The sequence below is a fragment of the Columba livia genome, chromosome 9 (genome assembly GCF_036013475.1).
Source record: "Columba livia isolate bColLiv1 breed racing homer chromosome 9, bColLiv1.pat.W.v2, whole genome shotgun sequence".
Taxonomy (NCBI): Eukaryota; Metazoa; Chordata; class Aves; order Columbiformes; family Columbidae; genus Columba; species Columba livia.
Window position 1 is genome coordinate 10482613 of NC_088610.1, and position 15747 is coordinate 10498359.

The 15747-nt window shown below is 44.7% G+C and overlaps 1 protein-coding gene across 11 annotated transcripts in view; it reads right to left on the reverse strand.

Moving 5' to 3' along the window:
• The window catches only part of LOC102083677 (calcium-activated potassium channel subunit beta-2), a 143669-nt gene that overhangs the window by 42769 nt on the left and 85153 nt on the right, over positions 1-15747 (reverse strand). For 3 of the 11 annotated variants that reach the window (XM_065073799.1, XM_065073797.1, XM_065073796.1), the window contains exon 2: positions 7740-8629. The exons of 5 other annotated variants lie outside the window; for them this stretch is intronic. In XM_065073799.1, the coding sequence (XP_064929871.1) occupies positions 7740-7813 (74 nt within the window). In that variant the 5' untranslated portion in view covers positions 7814-8629. Of the gene's footprint in view, positions 1-5401; positions 5552-7739; positions 8630-15747 lie in introns of all 11 variants that reach the window. 3 more of the 11 variants (XM_065073795.1, XM_065073794.1, XM_065073798.1) reach the window with 2 other exon arrangements.

Below are 15747 nucleotides of genomic sequence, written 5' to 3' on the forward strand. Positions count from 1 at the left end.
AGCTTTTTAGGGGCATTTGACCAAAGAATTTGGAGTTGTTTGAAATGGGGAAAGATGTTTGCAAGCAAGAGGAAGAGCGCTATATGTTTATCCAAGGTATTGTGTCTGGTATTCTGAAGTATTTCCTTTGTATTTGTGCATTATTTCTTAAAGTATCTTTATGCCTTATGCTGCAGCCTTCTGGTGTAAAGTATGCATATTGAACTGCATCAAGAGGAGACTTTTTCTGTGTTTACTGCAACTAAAGTTCAGTAAGGCTGAATGTATGTACTTTCCTTCTTGTATAGGCATGTGGTCATGGAAGAGCTGTGCAGAAATGAGTGTATTCATGCCCATCACTGTTTGACAAGAGCAGATGGGGGTCTCAAAGTTCTGGTTTAGCTGATAGACTGTACTAAACACAGCCTGGTTTTGCTGCTATTAAGTGTGAATTATCTTTAATGCAGCCAAGTCACTTTTGGAGTACTGTAGAAGGTGAAACAGAGCCAGCTTTATAGGCAATAGTAACAGAATGATATTTAGGCTAAAATGAGTCAATATTTGGAAAATTCCACTCTTAGTAATAAGGCCTTACTGTAGGGAGACTGATCGTTGCTGTCTGTAAGGAGAGAGCCTGTATCAAATGGGGGAGTGGGTTAGTAGCATAAGACAGAGCCTGAGTGCTCCAGTGGCTATCAAAAGGCAATAGCGGGGATGCAGCTTAGGGGGAACATGAGGGTGCAGCCAGGGGAAAAGGAATGTGGGCACAGAGTCATCTGAAATTAGGAAAATAATATATGGGAGCTTTAGTTGCAGTGTTGCATAGGGGACAAGTGTGGGTGGTAACCTGATTGGTGATGGGAGGAGACAAAATCTGATTAGTGAGGCCTAGGGTGAGTATGGCATAGCTGCAGGTTTCAATTAAATGTTGAGGAAGTAAAGGCAAGTTTGGAGAACGTGTAAAATGACAGATTCGAGCTTTTGGGGGGCTTGTCCTTGGTAGCCCTTGATGGTGAAGCTGTCCCCAGCCAGAGACCAGCATAAGGCTGCCTGACCTGCTTTTCCAGGGCTGCTGGATCCTGCTGGTGTCAGAAGCACGAGGCCCTGGCTGTGTTGCATTGACACTTGTCCTATAAAACTGACAGCAATAATTAATGATAGTCCATATATCTGTAATATCTTCTTCCTTGAGACACCTAACAAAATGCCATTGACAACATCTTTGAAGGCTGGAGTTAAGCCAGTTTCTTGAAAAAGAAATAGTTGGCCATGGTCCTACAACAGGCAGCTCCAGTCTTTAATGCTTATGACCAGGGATGAGGGATTTGTTTTCCCTTTTCCCTGCTGGCTAACTCCCTCAAATAAACAACCCTTCCTTACAGCATATACTGTATATCCAGGACTGCCTAGAGAGTCTTTACGGATGTTAACTACTCAACCTGAGCACCTAGTTGGTCTCAGCTTGATGATCAAACTCCAAAGCCATCTCCTCTAGTTGAACAAATGTATGCGCTGTAGTCAGTTTTATTGAGTGGGAGCAGCTGCCTGTAGTATTAGACAGTAGATCTAATAATATATCACTGGAGTAGTTCTGGGCTAGGCTATAGCAATAATTTAATAAATATAACTCTGAGGGAACAATTTCTGCTACTTTTGGAGAGATTACAAACAACCAATAAATAAATGAGTCTTCTTTCTATCCTTGGACCATTGCACAGGTCAGGGCTTCTCCAGTTATTTGTGGGCTGAATCTGTTATTGACCATTGTATTTCTTGGAATGAACTGAAATTTCAGCCTCCAGGTGCATGGTCATTAACTATGGTGAAAATAAGTGATGCATTTGTCTCATGTGATGAGTTTGCCTGTGGAAGCTGCAGATGGCTTGACTGACTTTTGACTGTGGCTGGGTACTTGTCAGGTGCCTACAAAAATGACCAATTTAGAATGGCTGCTCTCCTGTGCGACATGATGGTCCCTCCTGCAGATGCCGGGCACTTGGTTAGGAGCAGAGCTCCCAAACAGCCATGGATTTCTGGTGTCCTTGTGGAATTTGCTGCTTCTGGGTTGAGATTGTGGTTGTAAGGATAAAAAGGGGTGAGATTAAACTCAGAACCTTTGTGGTGAATTTTGGTAGAGCTTTTCTGCTTAAACTTTTTGCCTTGCCTTTTCTGACCACTGTGACATTAGTCACTTGCTGGTCTTCTTGATTCAACAGCATAAAACAAAACAGCTGTGATTTGCACTGCAGGAGCAAGGATGGGAGCTGAAGCTCTCCAGCACCTTATGTGTATGCGAAGGAGACTAACGGACTTGAGACAGAGACAGCACTGAAGACCACTTTAAATCCTTGAGTGGGGGCCTGAGTGGAGCTGGAACAACCTATGTGCTCATGCAATTAAGGCAAAGCTCTGCTGCTTCTTGAGCACTCACAGCACTTACAGGTCAGCTAACTGCTATGTGGTCATCTATTTAATCCCTAAATTGAGGGAAATTGTCACCTGTGCTGCCTGGAGTCAGCAGTGGGTTTCTGTCTCAGGCTGTGTAACTGCAGAATCAGATCCTGAGGAGTGATTGCTCTTTTAGCAGCACCTGTGCTCTTGTTTTGCTGGTTGTGTTGCTTATTTTTATGGATCAGGAGGTTGCAATCAATTCCAAAAATACCAGGAGTACAGTTGAGCTCATGAGATCAGGAGTGGATGTGTACTTGAAGAAAAACATTTTGAAAGTAGTATTAGTTTTATAATCACTGGAAAGGATTGACACAACAAGGAACTGTTTTTTCCACTGAGTGAAACAGAAAACAAGAAATCAAGATTTCCAGGTTCTGTTCTCAGCTTTTCCATCAGCTTTCACCAAACACCTTTCTTGCCTGCTCTTGCCTCCTGTAGACAAGGCAGAGTGGTAACTGGGAAGAGAGGTGTCCTGTGGCTTTAAGACTGTACAGTAACAGAAAGCTTTGGTGAATGCTCCGATAGAGATATAAAAAGATTAATCTGCAGGCATCTGAGAACACTTACGACTTAGCTTTTGGTCTTGTATCTGTTATTTCACTTATGGGGCTGTTAATATCTCATAATGCATCATCAGGCCATATCTTAATGATTTAAAAGGGTCTGTTTTATCTGTAACTAGTGAGAAATGCAATTATTTTTAGTGTAACTTCTGTATCAGTCAGACAAGGGATATTAAATGGCTTTAATAACTTGGAGGCTTGTTTCAAGGTGGTGAAAGCACACCATCCTGCAGATCAGGTTGCTGCAGCTCCGGAGCTGGTGTGGGGGAAAAACAGAGGAGCAGGAGCCCTGGAGGCCAAAAGATGGAGGGCGGAGGGATGTGGAGAGGAAGGAGTAAGGTAGTTTGCTGTGTCAGATGTAGCATCTTGGCCTAAGGACACCTGGGGAGGAACAATGAGACCTGTGTGGGACAGGGAGAATCTAATATGGATGACAGAGCAGGGGGACACTGAAGGATGGACATGTGCAGAGTGGGAGTAGGCTGGAGACCTGATGAGGGGAAGGAAAGGTCAATTCCTTCCAAACCAAGACCTCGTGCTACAGTAAATCTCAGCCAGGAGCAACCTTTGGCTCCTAATGCTGACCTACTCATAGCTGTGAGGCAGCCTGCAGTGCTGAGACCTGGCAGTAGTGGGATGCTTTACATCCTGCTCCTCCATCCCTGAAACTTCTAGTGCTTGTCATGACCACGCAGCTTCACTCAGAGCTAATTAACTGTTTTGGCGCAGAGAAACTTTAGTTTTAGGCAGTAAAAAAGACCCAACCCACGCAAACAAAAACCTGTGACCATGTGGGTAGGACATGAATGGGCTTAAGCTATTTCCAGATTTTTCATTCTTCTCTCACTTTCGACATTTTGTCTCCCCACCAGCCTTTACACATCAGTAGCAGAGTTAAAAGTACAGTGAAAAATGGACAGTTTTTTAAGCTTGCCACATCTCTAGTGTGGAGGGCTACTGTTCAAATAAAACCAGTACAGAAACTAATTGCTGAGAAACAGTGGGATCTTTCAAAGCTCTAATTAAAGGCAATTTAAAAGTCTCCACTGATATTAGCAGGAGCATAAAACTGCTGCTGGACACATACTGGTTAGCAAGGCCAACTTACCAATGGAGGGATGCAGCTGAGCTGTTTTAGAAATGGGCATGGCTCTGCTGAGTAAATTGGGAGTTAAATTGACTGAAATGGTGTAGGAATTTGACTCGTTACCCTGGCTGCACACCTCTGACAGTGCAGAAGGGAAATTATATTTCTGAGCATTAAGTGGCAGGTATGTGCCTGTGCTGAAGGGCAAGTGTGGTGCTAAGTGAAGTCAACTTGGTCTGGACCCAACCCAGCAAAGGATATTGATACGTGTCTGAAGCACAAGGGCTGAAAGTGTCTGTGGGGCTGCATCAGGAGAGCAGATTTTCAGTTCTGTTTTAAAGGTTTTACCTGAATGATAATTAAGTTGCTGTCTGACTAACTTGGTACTTTCTACCTTGCTTCATTTCTGGTGAAACCCCTATTGGAATCACACTGCCTCTTACTTTTGCAAACCACCAAATATTCCACCCAGCAGCGTTTACGTGTCAGTGGGTGCGTACCAGCGGCTGTGTGGGACCCGGAGGGAGTTTTTCCACCGAGTTCAACTGGCACTAAAACTATTCCTGTAAAAGTACATTTCTACAGTTGCACTGTAGTATCTCTGCTGTAGACCTCTAGTTAAATGTGTGTTAAACTCTAGGGTCAAGCCACCTGGCAGTAAATTAATGGTCCATAGTGTAGCTACTGCTGTGATGCCTCTCTTCCATTAAGAGAGAGGCAATGTTGCTGTAAGTGACTTATCTGCCCAGAATAATGGTGCTTGTGGCTTGCATCTGCATAGGGGAGGATGCTAGTTGCATTTAAACAAGATTATGTGAACCAAAAGGCATTTCTCAACCCAGGGACACTGCAGAGCTACAGTGTCCCAAAGGGCGACTGTCACGGGAGAAGGGACTTCTGACATTCCCTCCCCGTGCATAATTTCAGGGAGGTTCACAGAGACCCCTTCACTGATTGGGTTTTACTACCTCTGCCATTCTCCTGGAGGGGTATTACAAGCATTGGTAGTTGTTAACCTCTAAATAAGCATGCAGAAACCAGGAGACTCCTTTGCTACCACAGCCTCTCTACTGGCACAACATGCAGCGTTTGGTTATTGGTACATTTATCTACCAAATGGTCCTTAAATTTGAAAGAGAGAAATATTTGGCCATTCTGGACACATGCAATACTCCAGTTTACTAGGTTGCCAGGAAGGCAAAGTTCAGCACTCAGCATTGGAGTCTCCCCAAAAGGCTGGCATGCAAAGTGGCACAGAGAGGGGGTGATGTCTCTGGCTCATTTAAAAGCAAGAGCAGAAAAAGAAATCAGTTACATTTACCAGCTTTGAAGGTGGGAAGGGTGCTGAGGTCTTCTGCTTTCCTTTCCCATTGCTGTGCTCCTTGTCTCTCTTGGGCCCCATGTTGCAAATCCTGCGCTCCCATCTGAAGAGCACTGGCTGCGGGCTCCCTCCAGAGCCCGTTGATGCAATCTGGGTCATTAGGAGAAGGTTGTCAGGAAGGATCCTGCACCTCCCTGCTGTGCTGGCACTGAGCTTTGCCTTCCAGGGTGTATGAGGGGCTGGTATGGTCCCAAATCCTGCTGCCAAACCTGGCTTGCTCAACCCACTGCAGCCTTGGGACTCCTGGGATGTCCCCTGATGTGACCAGCTGAGATAAAGGAATGCTGGGGTGCCACACTGGGGACACTGGGGAAATACCCTATGGGATCCATCTAAGCATTTTTACTGGCTGGGGAGAAGTCAATGTCTGGAGCTAGTACAGAGTGCCCCTGCGAGGTAGAACCCACCTGCCCTGCCAAGAGGCTGCAGGTGAATAAGGGGGATTCTGGTAAGGTTACAGAGCTCTGTATGGCTGGGGAAAGACAGAATTTCTTCAAGTGGGACTGAATGGACTATAACTGAGAGCTAATCTGTATGGCTGTTTCATAAGTTTCCCCAGTGCCTGGACTTGGCACTCAGCAACAGACACTATGTGTGCTGAGAATAACTGATTTCTCAGAAACACCATGTAAGAATACACACATGCAGAGGTCTGGAGCAAACTCTATCAATTTCTTTGTATTTCAGCTTTACCTGTAACAATCTCTGTCTATTACAACACCAGTTTAGTACCAAGGGACCAGATGTGCTGTCAAGCACCATGGCTTGGTGGAGGCCACCCTCCACCTGGCAGGTCATATTCCTCATAAATCCCCACTTCTTTCTGTGACCTTATTCTGGGTATCTACACAGACCAATGCTAGTGGCAACAAACCTAACTCCAAAGCCAATGTTCAGACCATTTCCAACTTCCTGCTCATTTACTGCAATCAGAATTCACAAGCAAAGTCAGAATGCAGATATTCCTCCAGTTTAGGACCACAGCATACAGGGGCTGTACTGCAGTTGGTCTCTGTGTTCATAACAGCTCTGTTGCACAGCAAAAGTCACAAGCTATGATTTTCCAAGGCTTTTCAGACTAATAGTTACTGCAAAGCAGTGGAAGTGAAGACTTAAGTTCCTATCTGACTGCTCTTTCTGTTCAGCCGCAGGTTTTTATCCAAATTATTTAAATACTCCCTGCCTCAGTTTCTCTACTTGTAAATCCCTAATCTACCTATTTGCTATTCTTGGATTAAAAGCACTGTGAGATACTGTTCACATTCTAGCAGCCACTGCTTGTACACGTTTGAAAAAACAAAACTCTGAATGTTTTCTGGGAAGTATGGTTATCCAAAATCAGCCTGAGACTGAAATAACAGCGCTGTTGTGGCACAGCATGATATTTGTAAACTGGGGAGTGCCTGAAAGTTTATGGTCTGCCTGTGGGAAGTTTATGTGCAGTTACTGCTTCCTCAGTCCTTCTCTGTTTTACATGCAAGTGTATAAATTACTTTAATTTCACCCTGAAGTGGATAAAGATAATAAATATGAAGTAAAATAAGACCAAATAGCTCATTAAGTGCATGAAAGCTGGCAGACTGTTTTAATTTGCTGCCACTACACCTTTAATTTGCCTGGCACAGCTGGGAAGTGCAGTGAGTGAATGCTGCACAAGCCCCTGGGTGTGAAGTTGGAGGATGGACAGTGAGTTACCCACGGTCCGGGAGCTGTGCCTTGGAATTTCCTGACAATTTATCTCTGTGGTGCTGAAAGCAGCTTGCTGTCAGCATGATGTTTCTTGTGCCTCTTCCCTACCCCCTATGTTCTTTTCAGTCTATACGCAGCATTCTGGAGTATTTTGCTCTCTAAATGAGATGTCTGCGAGGTATTCAAGCATGTTGTCCCCCTCAATAATAACATTACAATATGCATCACTAAAACGTTACTGTAAGCATCTAGCTCCAGCCCACAAATGCTACCAACAGCTAATTCATTCCTCAGATAGGGGAGTGTAATTTGTATTGTAAAACAGCACTTCCAACATTTTGCCTCTAAAATGTCCTTCACTCAAATCCTTAGTTAAATCCTGACTCTCACCAGCATCTTCTCAAATGCAACTGCTCCAGGAAATCTTTCCACTGGGTGCACTTAGCAGAAAAGTATGAATCTGCTCTAAATCACACTTTTTTCTTTACTCCCCGATACTTCACGGCAGCACATCTAAGCTCTTGGCACCATCCCTGTCCTGAATACCTTGGCACATCCTGCAGTTTTCCCCAGTAAAGATCAGGTTTACCTTAGCAGCAGTGGAGTAGCCGTGCCCAAAACGGAGATTTCAATGGGATCTGACAGGGAGATTTTCCCTCTCATCTACATATTTCTGTAGTTTCCACCTTTGGGAAAACAGCTTATTTACAAGCAGGAGGTTTCTGTGTATCCTGTCTCTTGATGTCTCCAAATATTTCTCGCCGCTCTTGCAGTTCCCAGGCAGTTTTAGTCACTCCGTGTTTTTTAAATAGAGGCAAAGCATCAGTGTTCAGTAATTATTCAGAAACAAGCTGCCAGAAGGACATGACTGTGAAGAACCTCTGAATAAAGTCAGTCCCAAGACGCTGAGCTTTCTCTCTCCAAACTTTATTTTATTAAGCTTCTTGTTATCCTCACCTTCATAAAAACTCTTCTTCCCATCTGCTCTGCCTGTGCATCCCCGGCTGTCCAGGCTCCTCTGGGACATGATGGACATCCCCGACAGGGCAGGATGCTCAGTGTGGCTCAGTACCTTCACTGTCCCTTGGCAAAGTTCATCCCTCTCACTCGCTCCTGGGAAGAAAGCTGCAGGAGTTGGGCAGGAAAGCAGGCTGAGGGCTGGGACAGTCCAGATATTGTGCCGAGTCTGTGACTGGCACACAAATGGGCAGCACCTCAACTGGCTGTGCAGACTTTACTTTCCGAAATGCTGGGGCTGTGCAGAAGCAGTTGTGCAGCTCTTTCTCCAGCGCTTGCTCAACCCTGCAGATCCTTGCTCATGCTAGTGTGAAATCAGGGGCTTCACAGCCTTTCCCTCAGTCACCTCCATCAGACCAGCTTGTCCTTGGATGGTATTTGCTTTTCCGAGTCAAGAGCATGCTGGAGAGACACTCCCGTTCATCTCACTGTTTTCCCATACTCTGTGCTTTCTATTTGCTCCTACGGCAAAAATAAAAGCTGCTTTTGCTTGCGTGGTCCACAGTTGGTTGTGATAGGATTTCCCCCCCACCTCCGTTTAGAATGTAAGGTCTCACGAATTAAGAAGCTACAGCCTGTCTAGATCTTATACCAGTCAGTCTCTGATTCATCAGAGAATCTCCTTGGTAACTAGCTGTTCCTCTCTGATGATTTGTTACAAAGAAGCTCTCCCAATTTAAAGATAAAATACAGTGAAAGCAGAATGAGGAGCTACACTATATAGATACCTTATACAGGAACATATGCCTTGTGTGCATGTAGCTATACTGGATATTTTCTGATGTGTGTGGGAAGCAGCCTCACTGTGAAAGAGCGTGGTATCACCCCATGGGTGGGAAACGTGCCCCAGCTGCCCCATCTCTGCTATAAATCATTTTTGCTGCTCTGGGGCCAGTAACCCCATCTGCAAGGTAAATAATCCCACAGGAGAAGATGTTTTTGGCATCTAACGAGGGGCACAGCAGTTCATACTTTAATAAGCCAGATTCCTGGCCTTATGTGGGACTGATTGCCAATTACAAAGATTCAGAGAGAGGGTGACTTTCTGCAGGAGGTGTGCCCAGCGTGTTTGATGCTGCCTTGTAGGCCTCCTGCTCCCTAATGAGCCCCTGCTGCCTGACCCCTGCCTCAGCCCACAGTAAAGCACTGTCTGTGTTCTGGCAGCCGCTCAGGTCAGAGGGAAGGTACTCACTGAAGATTTTTTTTTTTATTTATTTGTTTTTATTTTCTGGGAACTGGCACTGCTGGACACGTTGATCCAAGGTGAGGCTAAGAATGCTTCATGTTTGAAATAGTTGGTAATTGGGTTCAAAAAGTTGGTGTAAGTGAAATTTGACTTGTGTAAGCCCAAGGCTTAGAAGCTCTGCGGTGAGAGCTGCCCAGGGCTACAGAGGGATGAGGCAATGGTGCAGGGTGAGAAATGAGTGTTCTTGTTGCCTGTACCATGTGCACCTACAGCCAGAAATCTTCGACTCCCTGTGCACGCAGTACCTGTGTGATAGTGTTGCTGCCCAGCAGGGCAGAGAAGGGGAGAGACAGACAACTGTAAATGGGTGCAGCTGAGCTGTTTTCAACTACTTTTACCAGATAAATTAGGAATTAAAACTCATTGCCAGGTTTCTCATGCAAAACCCTTCCAGCAGATTTCAGGTGGCTCCTGGCAGAGGCTAACAGAGGGAGGATGAAGAGTGAGTCAGGTCTGCAGCTGAGATACCAGGCAAGTCACCTTGGATGATCCATCATAAGGACAGAGGGAGCTTAGGTCTGACTACAATAGTGCCTGATGTTGGGGTCTCTAATACCCAGCGACATTCTGTGACCATAGTGTGGCTGAAGCCACCAGGCTAGGGAAAACAGGTTCATTTTTGTGTTGCTCAGAGGTAGCAGAAGCTGCATTTCCCCCAAGCAGAATGTCAGGGCAGAGTCTGGGTGCCATGTCCCACCACACAACCCTCCTGGAGCAGGGGATGCTCTCTTGGGGCCCATCCTGCCCCATGGAGGTGGTGGGCAGACCTGAAAATAGATTGTTTACCCTTGCTAAGGCTCTGGAGCAGCCAGAGGGGCAGATCTCAAATTTTGTTATACATTTTAATCACACCATTGTGACTTGGAGCTTGGCATGGGGAGAAGTGAAAAAGCATCAAAACCTACTTGTTCCTCCTCCCCCGGCTGGTGCCTGCATCCTGCGGCTGGTTCCTCTGCAGCTGCCTGCAGACGGCATCTCCTTAGCTGTATGATTGCCTACCTTGGGTGGTTTTGGTTACAAATTCATATTTATGGTGAAAAAAAAAAAAGAACTTGTGTACAGTGTTTTGCTGTTCCTATCTCCTTTGGAATGTGTCGCTATTTTGGGAAACGGAGCAAAGGTGGCTGCAGCTATTTATAGCAGGGGAAGGTGTATGGATCCTGGTGCCCACAGCTGGCCATGGGCATGGGGGTTCCTGCCTCAGGGTGACATCAAACATGCAGTGGGTGGTGGTGTGCTGTGTGTTTGTTTTTTTTTTTTTTTCTTTGGCTTTTCCATTTTATTTCAATTGCTGGCCTAATCCTGAATCAGATTTGAGCTTAAAGGAATGTCAGTGGCAGTAAAAAAAAAAAGAGGTGTGGGGGAAAAGCCAGGGAAATGTGCACAGCCTTGGTGAGTATTTTTTATGAATTGGGTCTCTTGAGGTGAAAGCTTCATTACTGCAAAACAATGAGCCTGCTACACTCTCAGTAGTACAAATGGGTTTCATTTGTATTAGGAAGATACAAGCTTATTATTTTTAGTCTGTTACTGTAGCACTAGAAATGTTTAATGTGATAATCAATGTAATTGATGAACTGAAAGTACAGAAAATTGCAACACTCTTAGGGATGATAATGACTCCAACTGTAGCAGTGCTGTAAGAGCTAGGATACAGGTACAGGTGTAGGAAAAACAGACTTGAATCCCAAGTGTGGATGATCCCACATCACACTAGGGGCTGTGGGAGGGCACCAGGCAGGTCCAGTGTGGCCCTTGCAGCAGCAGTTGGACCCTTGCTGCTGGCAGAATGTCCCCAGCTCAGGGCCATGGGATATGACTGGGAATGGCTCTGCTGGAAGGACATGGGGAGAATGAGTTGTTGCCTTCTCCCTCGAAGCCTGAGGGCTCAGGAGGAGGTCTGGTGGGAAGGAGAACATCCAGGACAAAGCCTGGCTGCAGAATATGGCAGCTATGTTTGTCTAAGTAGGTCTTAACTGAGTGTTTGCAAACACTCCATAGGTTCACAATTTGGCCAGTACAGCTTCCTTTTTTTCTTTTTTCCCCTCCTGAAATATTAGCACTAAAAGGCACACTTTTGACACCAAAACCCTCCTGCCAAATTCCCAGCTCCTCCTCCTAAGTACAGGGTTGGTAAAGGTTTTCAATTAGATGCTTCAGAGCCTTTAACACGGACAAAACACAGCATTGGCTTTCTAGCCTGCTAATCAGAAACTGTGAAGCTGTTTTGTGATGCTTTTCCCCAAAACTCAGACTGTGACAGGCACCATTTTCAGCCTGAATTCTATGTAAAGCATAAGTAGGAAACTGACTGGAGGATCTAGTGGACCCACCTATAGCACTTTGCCTATATGCAGCTCCTGCTCTGGGTTTGGAGAGCTGCTGGTCACCATGTACTAAATTCAACTGCTCCTGTACCTCCAGGCAGTTTCACTGCTAAGTTTAGTCCTGTGATACAGTGGGATTTTTGTTTGCTGGTGATTTACTGTGTGTGTTAGTCTGCAGAAGAGGTGGCTCTGCCCTGGCTGCTGCCTCTGGGGCAAGGAGGATGAGTGTGGGGCAGCCGTGCTGATGGGTGAGAAAACGTCTGAGACCAAGGGAATATTTAATACATTTTAGATGCCACCTCTGAAGCTGTTAAATTCAGAGCGAGCCTAAAAGAAACAACAAACAGCCTGCGAGGGTTCAGTCAGGTTTGTTTTCAGCCCCGTTTTAATTTTTTTCACCTAGAGGAGGGAAATTTTTTTTGTTAAAAAAGTTGCCTTGTTCTTGTGGTTTTCCTGGCTGGCAGCATTGGATCCAGCCTCCAGAGCTGCCCCACACGTTGGGCTTTCTCCCACTGCCAGCCTTGCACAGACAGCTGTGGGGAAACCAGGTTTGTCCATTAAACGAACTCACTTTAGCACGTGTGATCAGTTGTGCCATGAGTTACATTTGTGCAATCGGAGGTTGCTTTGCTGAGGGAAATCAAAGGCAGAGCTGAAGGTGCGGCTGGGATGATGATGCATTGGCTGCAGCTTTCATGCTCCTCGTGCAATTGCTTACATTACAAAGCAGTTATCAGTGTTCAAAATTCCAATAGCGTTTTGAAGGTGTATATGCCTGGGGGTTTCTCATTTGAAGAGATGTCTCTTTTATTGTACCTTACAGCCTAATAACTTTACCATTTTAAACACATTGAGGTGTTTTAGAAAGATACTTGTGATCTTTGTTGAAAAACAAAGGCAATCCTTCCAGCTCCAGGCAGAATACTTGTTCAATACCAAGCTGCTCCTAAGGCTCAATTTAGGTTTTATGCAGGTTTAATGAGGTAAAAGCCCTGTACAGTGTCTCCTGCTCCCCTTCTGAATTTTTTGGCAGCACATCCTTCAACAGGGGCCGAGCACTTCGATGCTCTTTCCGTCACTGTGAAACCATCAGCTTTTCCCTGTCTGCCCAAGCCCTCCAGGAGCAGCAGTCACTCTTGCAGTAAATTTTCACCCCAAATAACACATACATCATTCTCACAGCCTGTTCCTGGTGCTCTGCAGACAGGCTGGCTGAGGGGGTTAGAAGGGCAAACTTTCTCCATCAGCTGCTAAAGAGCAAATTTGCTGCTGGAATTTTTAGGAAGTGCTGTGTTGGAGAGCAGAGTGCTGGGGCAGGGCTCCTGGTAGCTCCAGACCAGCCCAGAAGTGACAAGAACTGAACTGGGAGCTACTGTGGAAGATAATTTAGACAACTCTTATCACTTAGCAAGGGAGAGACTTTCTGCAGAGGGTGATGTCCAGGCATGACAATTCAACACATTCCTGGAGTGCTACAGTTGCCTTAAACAATGTACTTATTATCAGACAACGATTTATCACATGCAAAATGTGTATGAAACAGCATTAGTAATTTCCATAGTAACCATAATCATAACCTTTCTATGTGGGGATTCAAATGCCAGATTGACATGTACTTGATAAGACCATGCACATACATATCCTTGCATAAAGCATACATGCTCCTGCCAGCCAGTGTTTTCTCTCTGGGCTTCCACTGCTTGGCTTATAAGCACTTACAAAACCTTGATTACTTATTGTAATGCCTTTGCACTAGACACATGCTTCTGTAATGTCTTTAAGGGTATGTGGAATTCTATTTGCAATCCCTTTTATAAATAATAATACAAAACACTTGCTGCTAAATCTGTCAGCAAGTAAATGCCAGGAACCAAAATTATTATTATTACTGTTATTTGCACCATTCCAAAATCCATTAATTTGCTTGTTGCCAAGATAGGTAATGAACACCCCTGCAGCAAGGTCACAATTCTGTTTTACATCGAATAACTCTATTTTCTCATGTATGATACATGAAACATATTTTCTGCTTAGTGCATGATGTTTTATTAAAATTATTTTCCTTTGTTCTTTCTTACAGATTGTCTATTATGACTCTAAAGATTGCCTGCATGACATCTCTCTTTAAATTCAATGCATAATTATATAAAACAGAAATTCATCTGATGCTACACTAAAAAAACCTCTCATTTTCTTTGAATGGGGGACACACTGCTATTATTTACCATATGACAAGGATTTAGCTAAGCTTTGGAATTTCGCAGTCACTGACACACATATTAGATACGGGCAGAGCAATGATGGGAATAATGTGGAGGAAACAGTTCAAGCCAAAAAGACTAATGGAAGTAGTAAAAATAGTAAGGATATGAAAGCAGGAGCTACTGAAATAAATATCTGAGGTGGGAACTTGAAGGAAAGGTTCACTGCAGCTGCAGATGTACCTAGCTGAGTGTCACCTGGGTTAATGTGCAAGGTGACAGATGTCTTGGGAATGGGCCAATGCTGAAGAAAAGAGCTGGTGTCCCTTGGCCAGATCTGCTCATGGTGCTGAGCCACTCTCAGGTGTCCTTGGAGCATCCCTGACTTTATGCAGCTCTGGCTTTGGTGCTGGTGTTTTAAGGATGATTATGCAATCCCACACCTTTATTTTTTTAAATCTTTTGTACTGCAAAAAGCCTCAACCCCTTCCTGGCAGCACAAATACAATTTTGATTGACTGACTGACCCCATACTGTTTGACCTGGTTCACCCACATCACCTGATCTTGTCTCACCTCTGTCTCTTCCTTTGAGCCCTATTTTCGCTGGGTTTGCCTCTTGCTGGGCTTCTTGGTGCTCTGCCAGACACCATGCCCAGGTGTCTCTGGTTCCACCTGTGCTGCCCTGAGGGGTGATTTTCCTGTCTCCTTGTTGTGGCTGGAGGAGTCTCATGGATGTCAACAACTGTTGGAGCATCCACTACACAAGGACAGAGCACCCACGTGGTCCCCACAACCTAAACTTGACTCTGGATTTACAGGAGGTAAGTGCTGCTGTTCTTGTCTTGTGTATAGAAAACCTACTTCATGGCAGTTGTTAAGGGTTTGGCTCAAGGTCACAGTGCTTATCTTTGAAATCACTTGATAAACACTTCATTTTCAGCAAAGGATGTGCTTTGGGCTGTGATGTTATCCTATAACAAGAGCTGAAATGTTCCTCCTCTTTCCTTCTAGTCTAGTGGTATATTTTACTTGCACTTAATAATAAGTGGAAAATCATTAACTTTTCCTTCTGATATATGTTTTTAATTTCTTATTCATAATGAGTACATTGCTGCAGTGGCAGGAGTGAAATATGTGATACTACTGGAATTTCTTTGCTGTTCAGTATTAATTAATGTCCACTTCCACAGCATTAACAATAACATGTCTGATCTTTCAGAGGCCATTGTGGGAAACTCTTTGTTCTTTTCTAGCCTGGCAAGAAGTGAGATTTGCATTTTAGCCTTTTGTTTAAAACTGTCTCTTAAGGGTTTTGAAGTGTTGTAAAAGGGTTGAATGAAGCATCCTTGTTGTCTGACCCTGCACCATGTAATTGGGATTCCAGTCAATCTGCTAGCCTTGTCTCTTCATGTTTGCCAGTCAGTGCAGAGAAGGACACCTCATTTCCACTGAGACCATGATAAACTTTTTGTTAGAACAACAGGTCTGTCAGCCCTTATTCCTGCTTTCCCAGCAGACTGTTACCTCAATGCTGTGTGTCACTCACTACTGCTGAGACTCTGCCTCCCTTTCCATGGGATGGGCTTCTGGTCCCGAGGTGGGTCTGAAAGGTGTTTTTCTTCACCTGCCCAGTGCAATAACAGTGTGCTGCGAGTTCTGTTGGTCTTTGGCTCTCTGGAGTATTAGACATGCAATTTATCAAAACTGGCCTTCCAGTGGTAAAAATACAACACTAAAATCAAGTTGCTATTTGTTTGTACTGTGAGGCTTGCCTTAATGCCATCCCTGGGTTACACCCGATCCT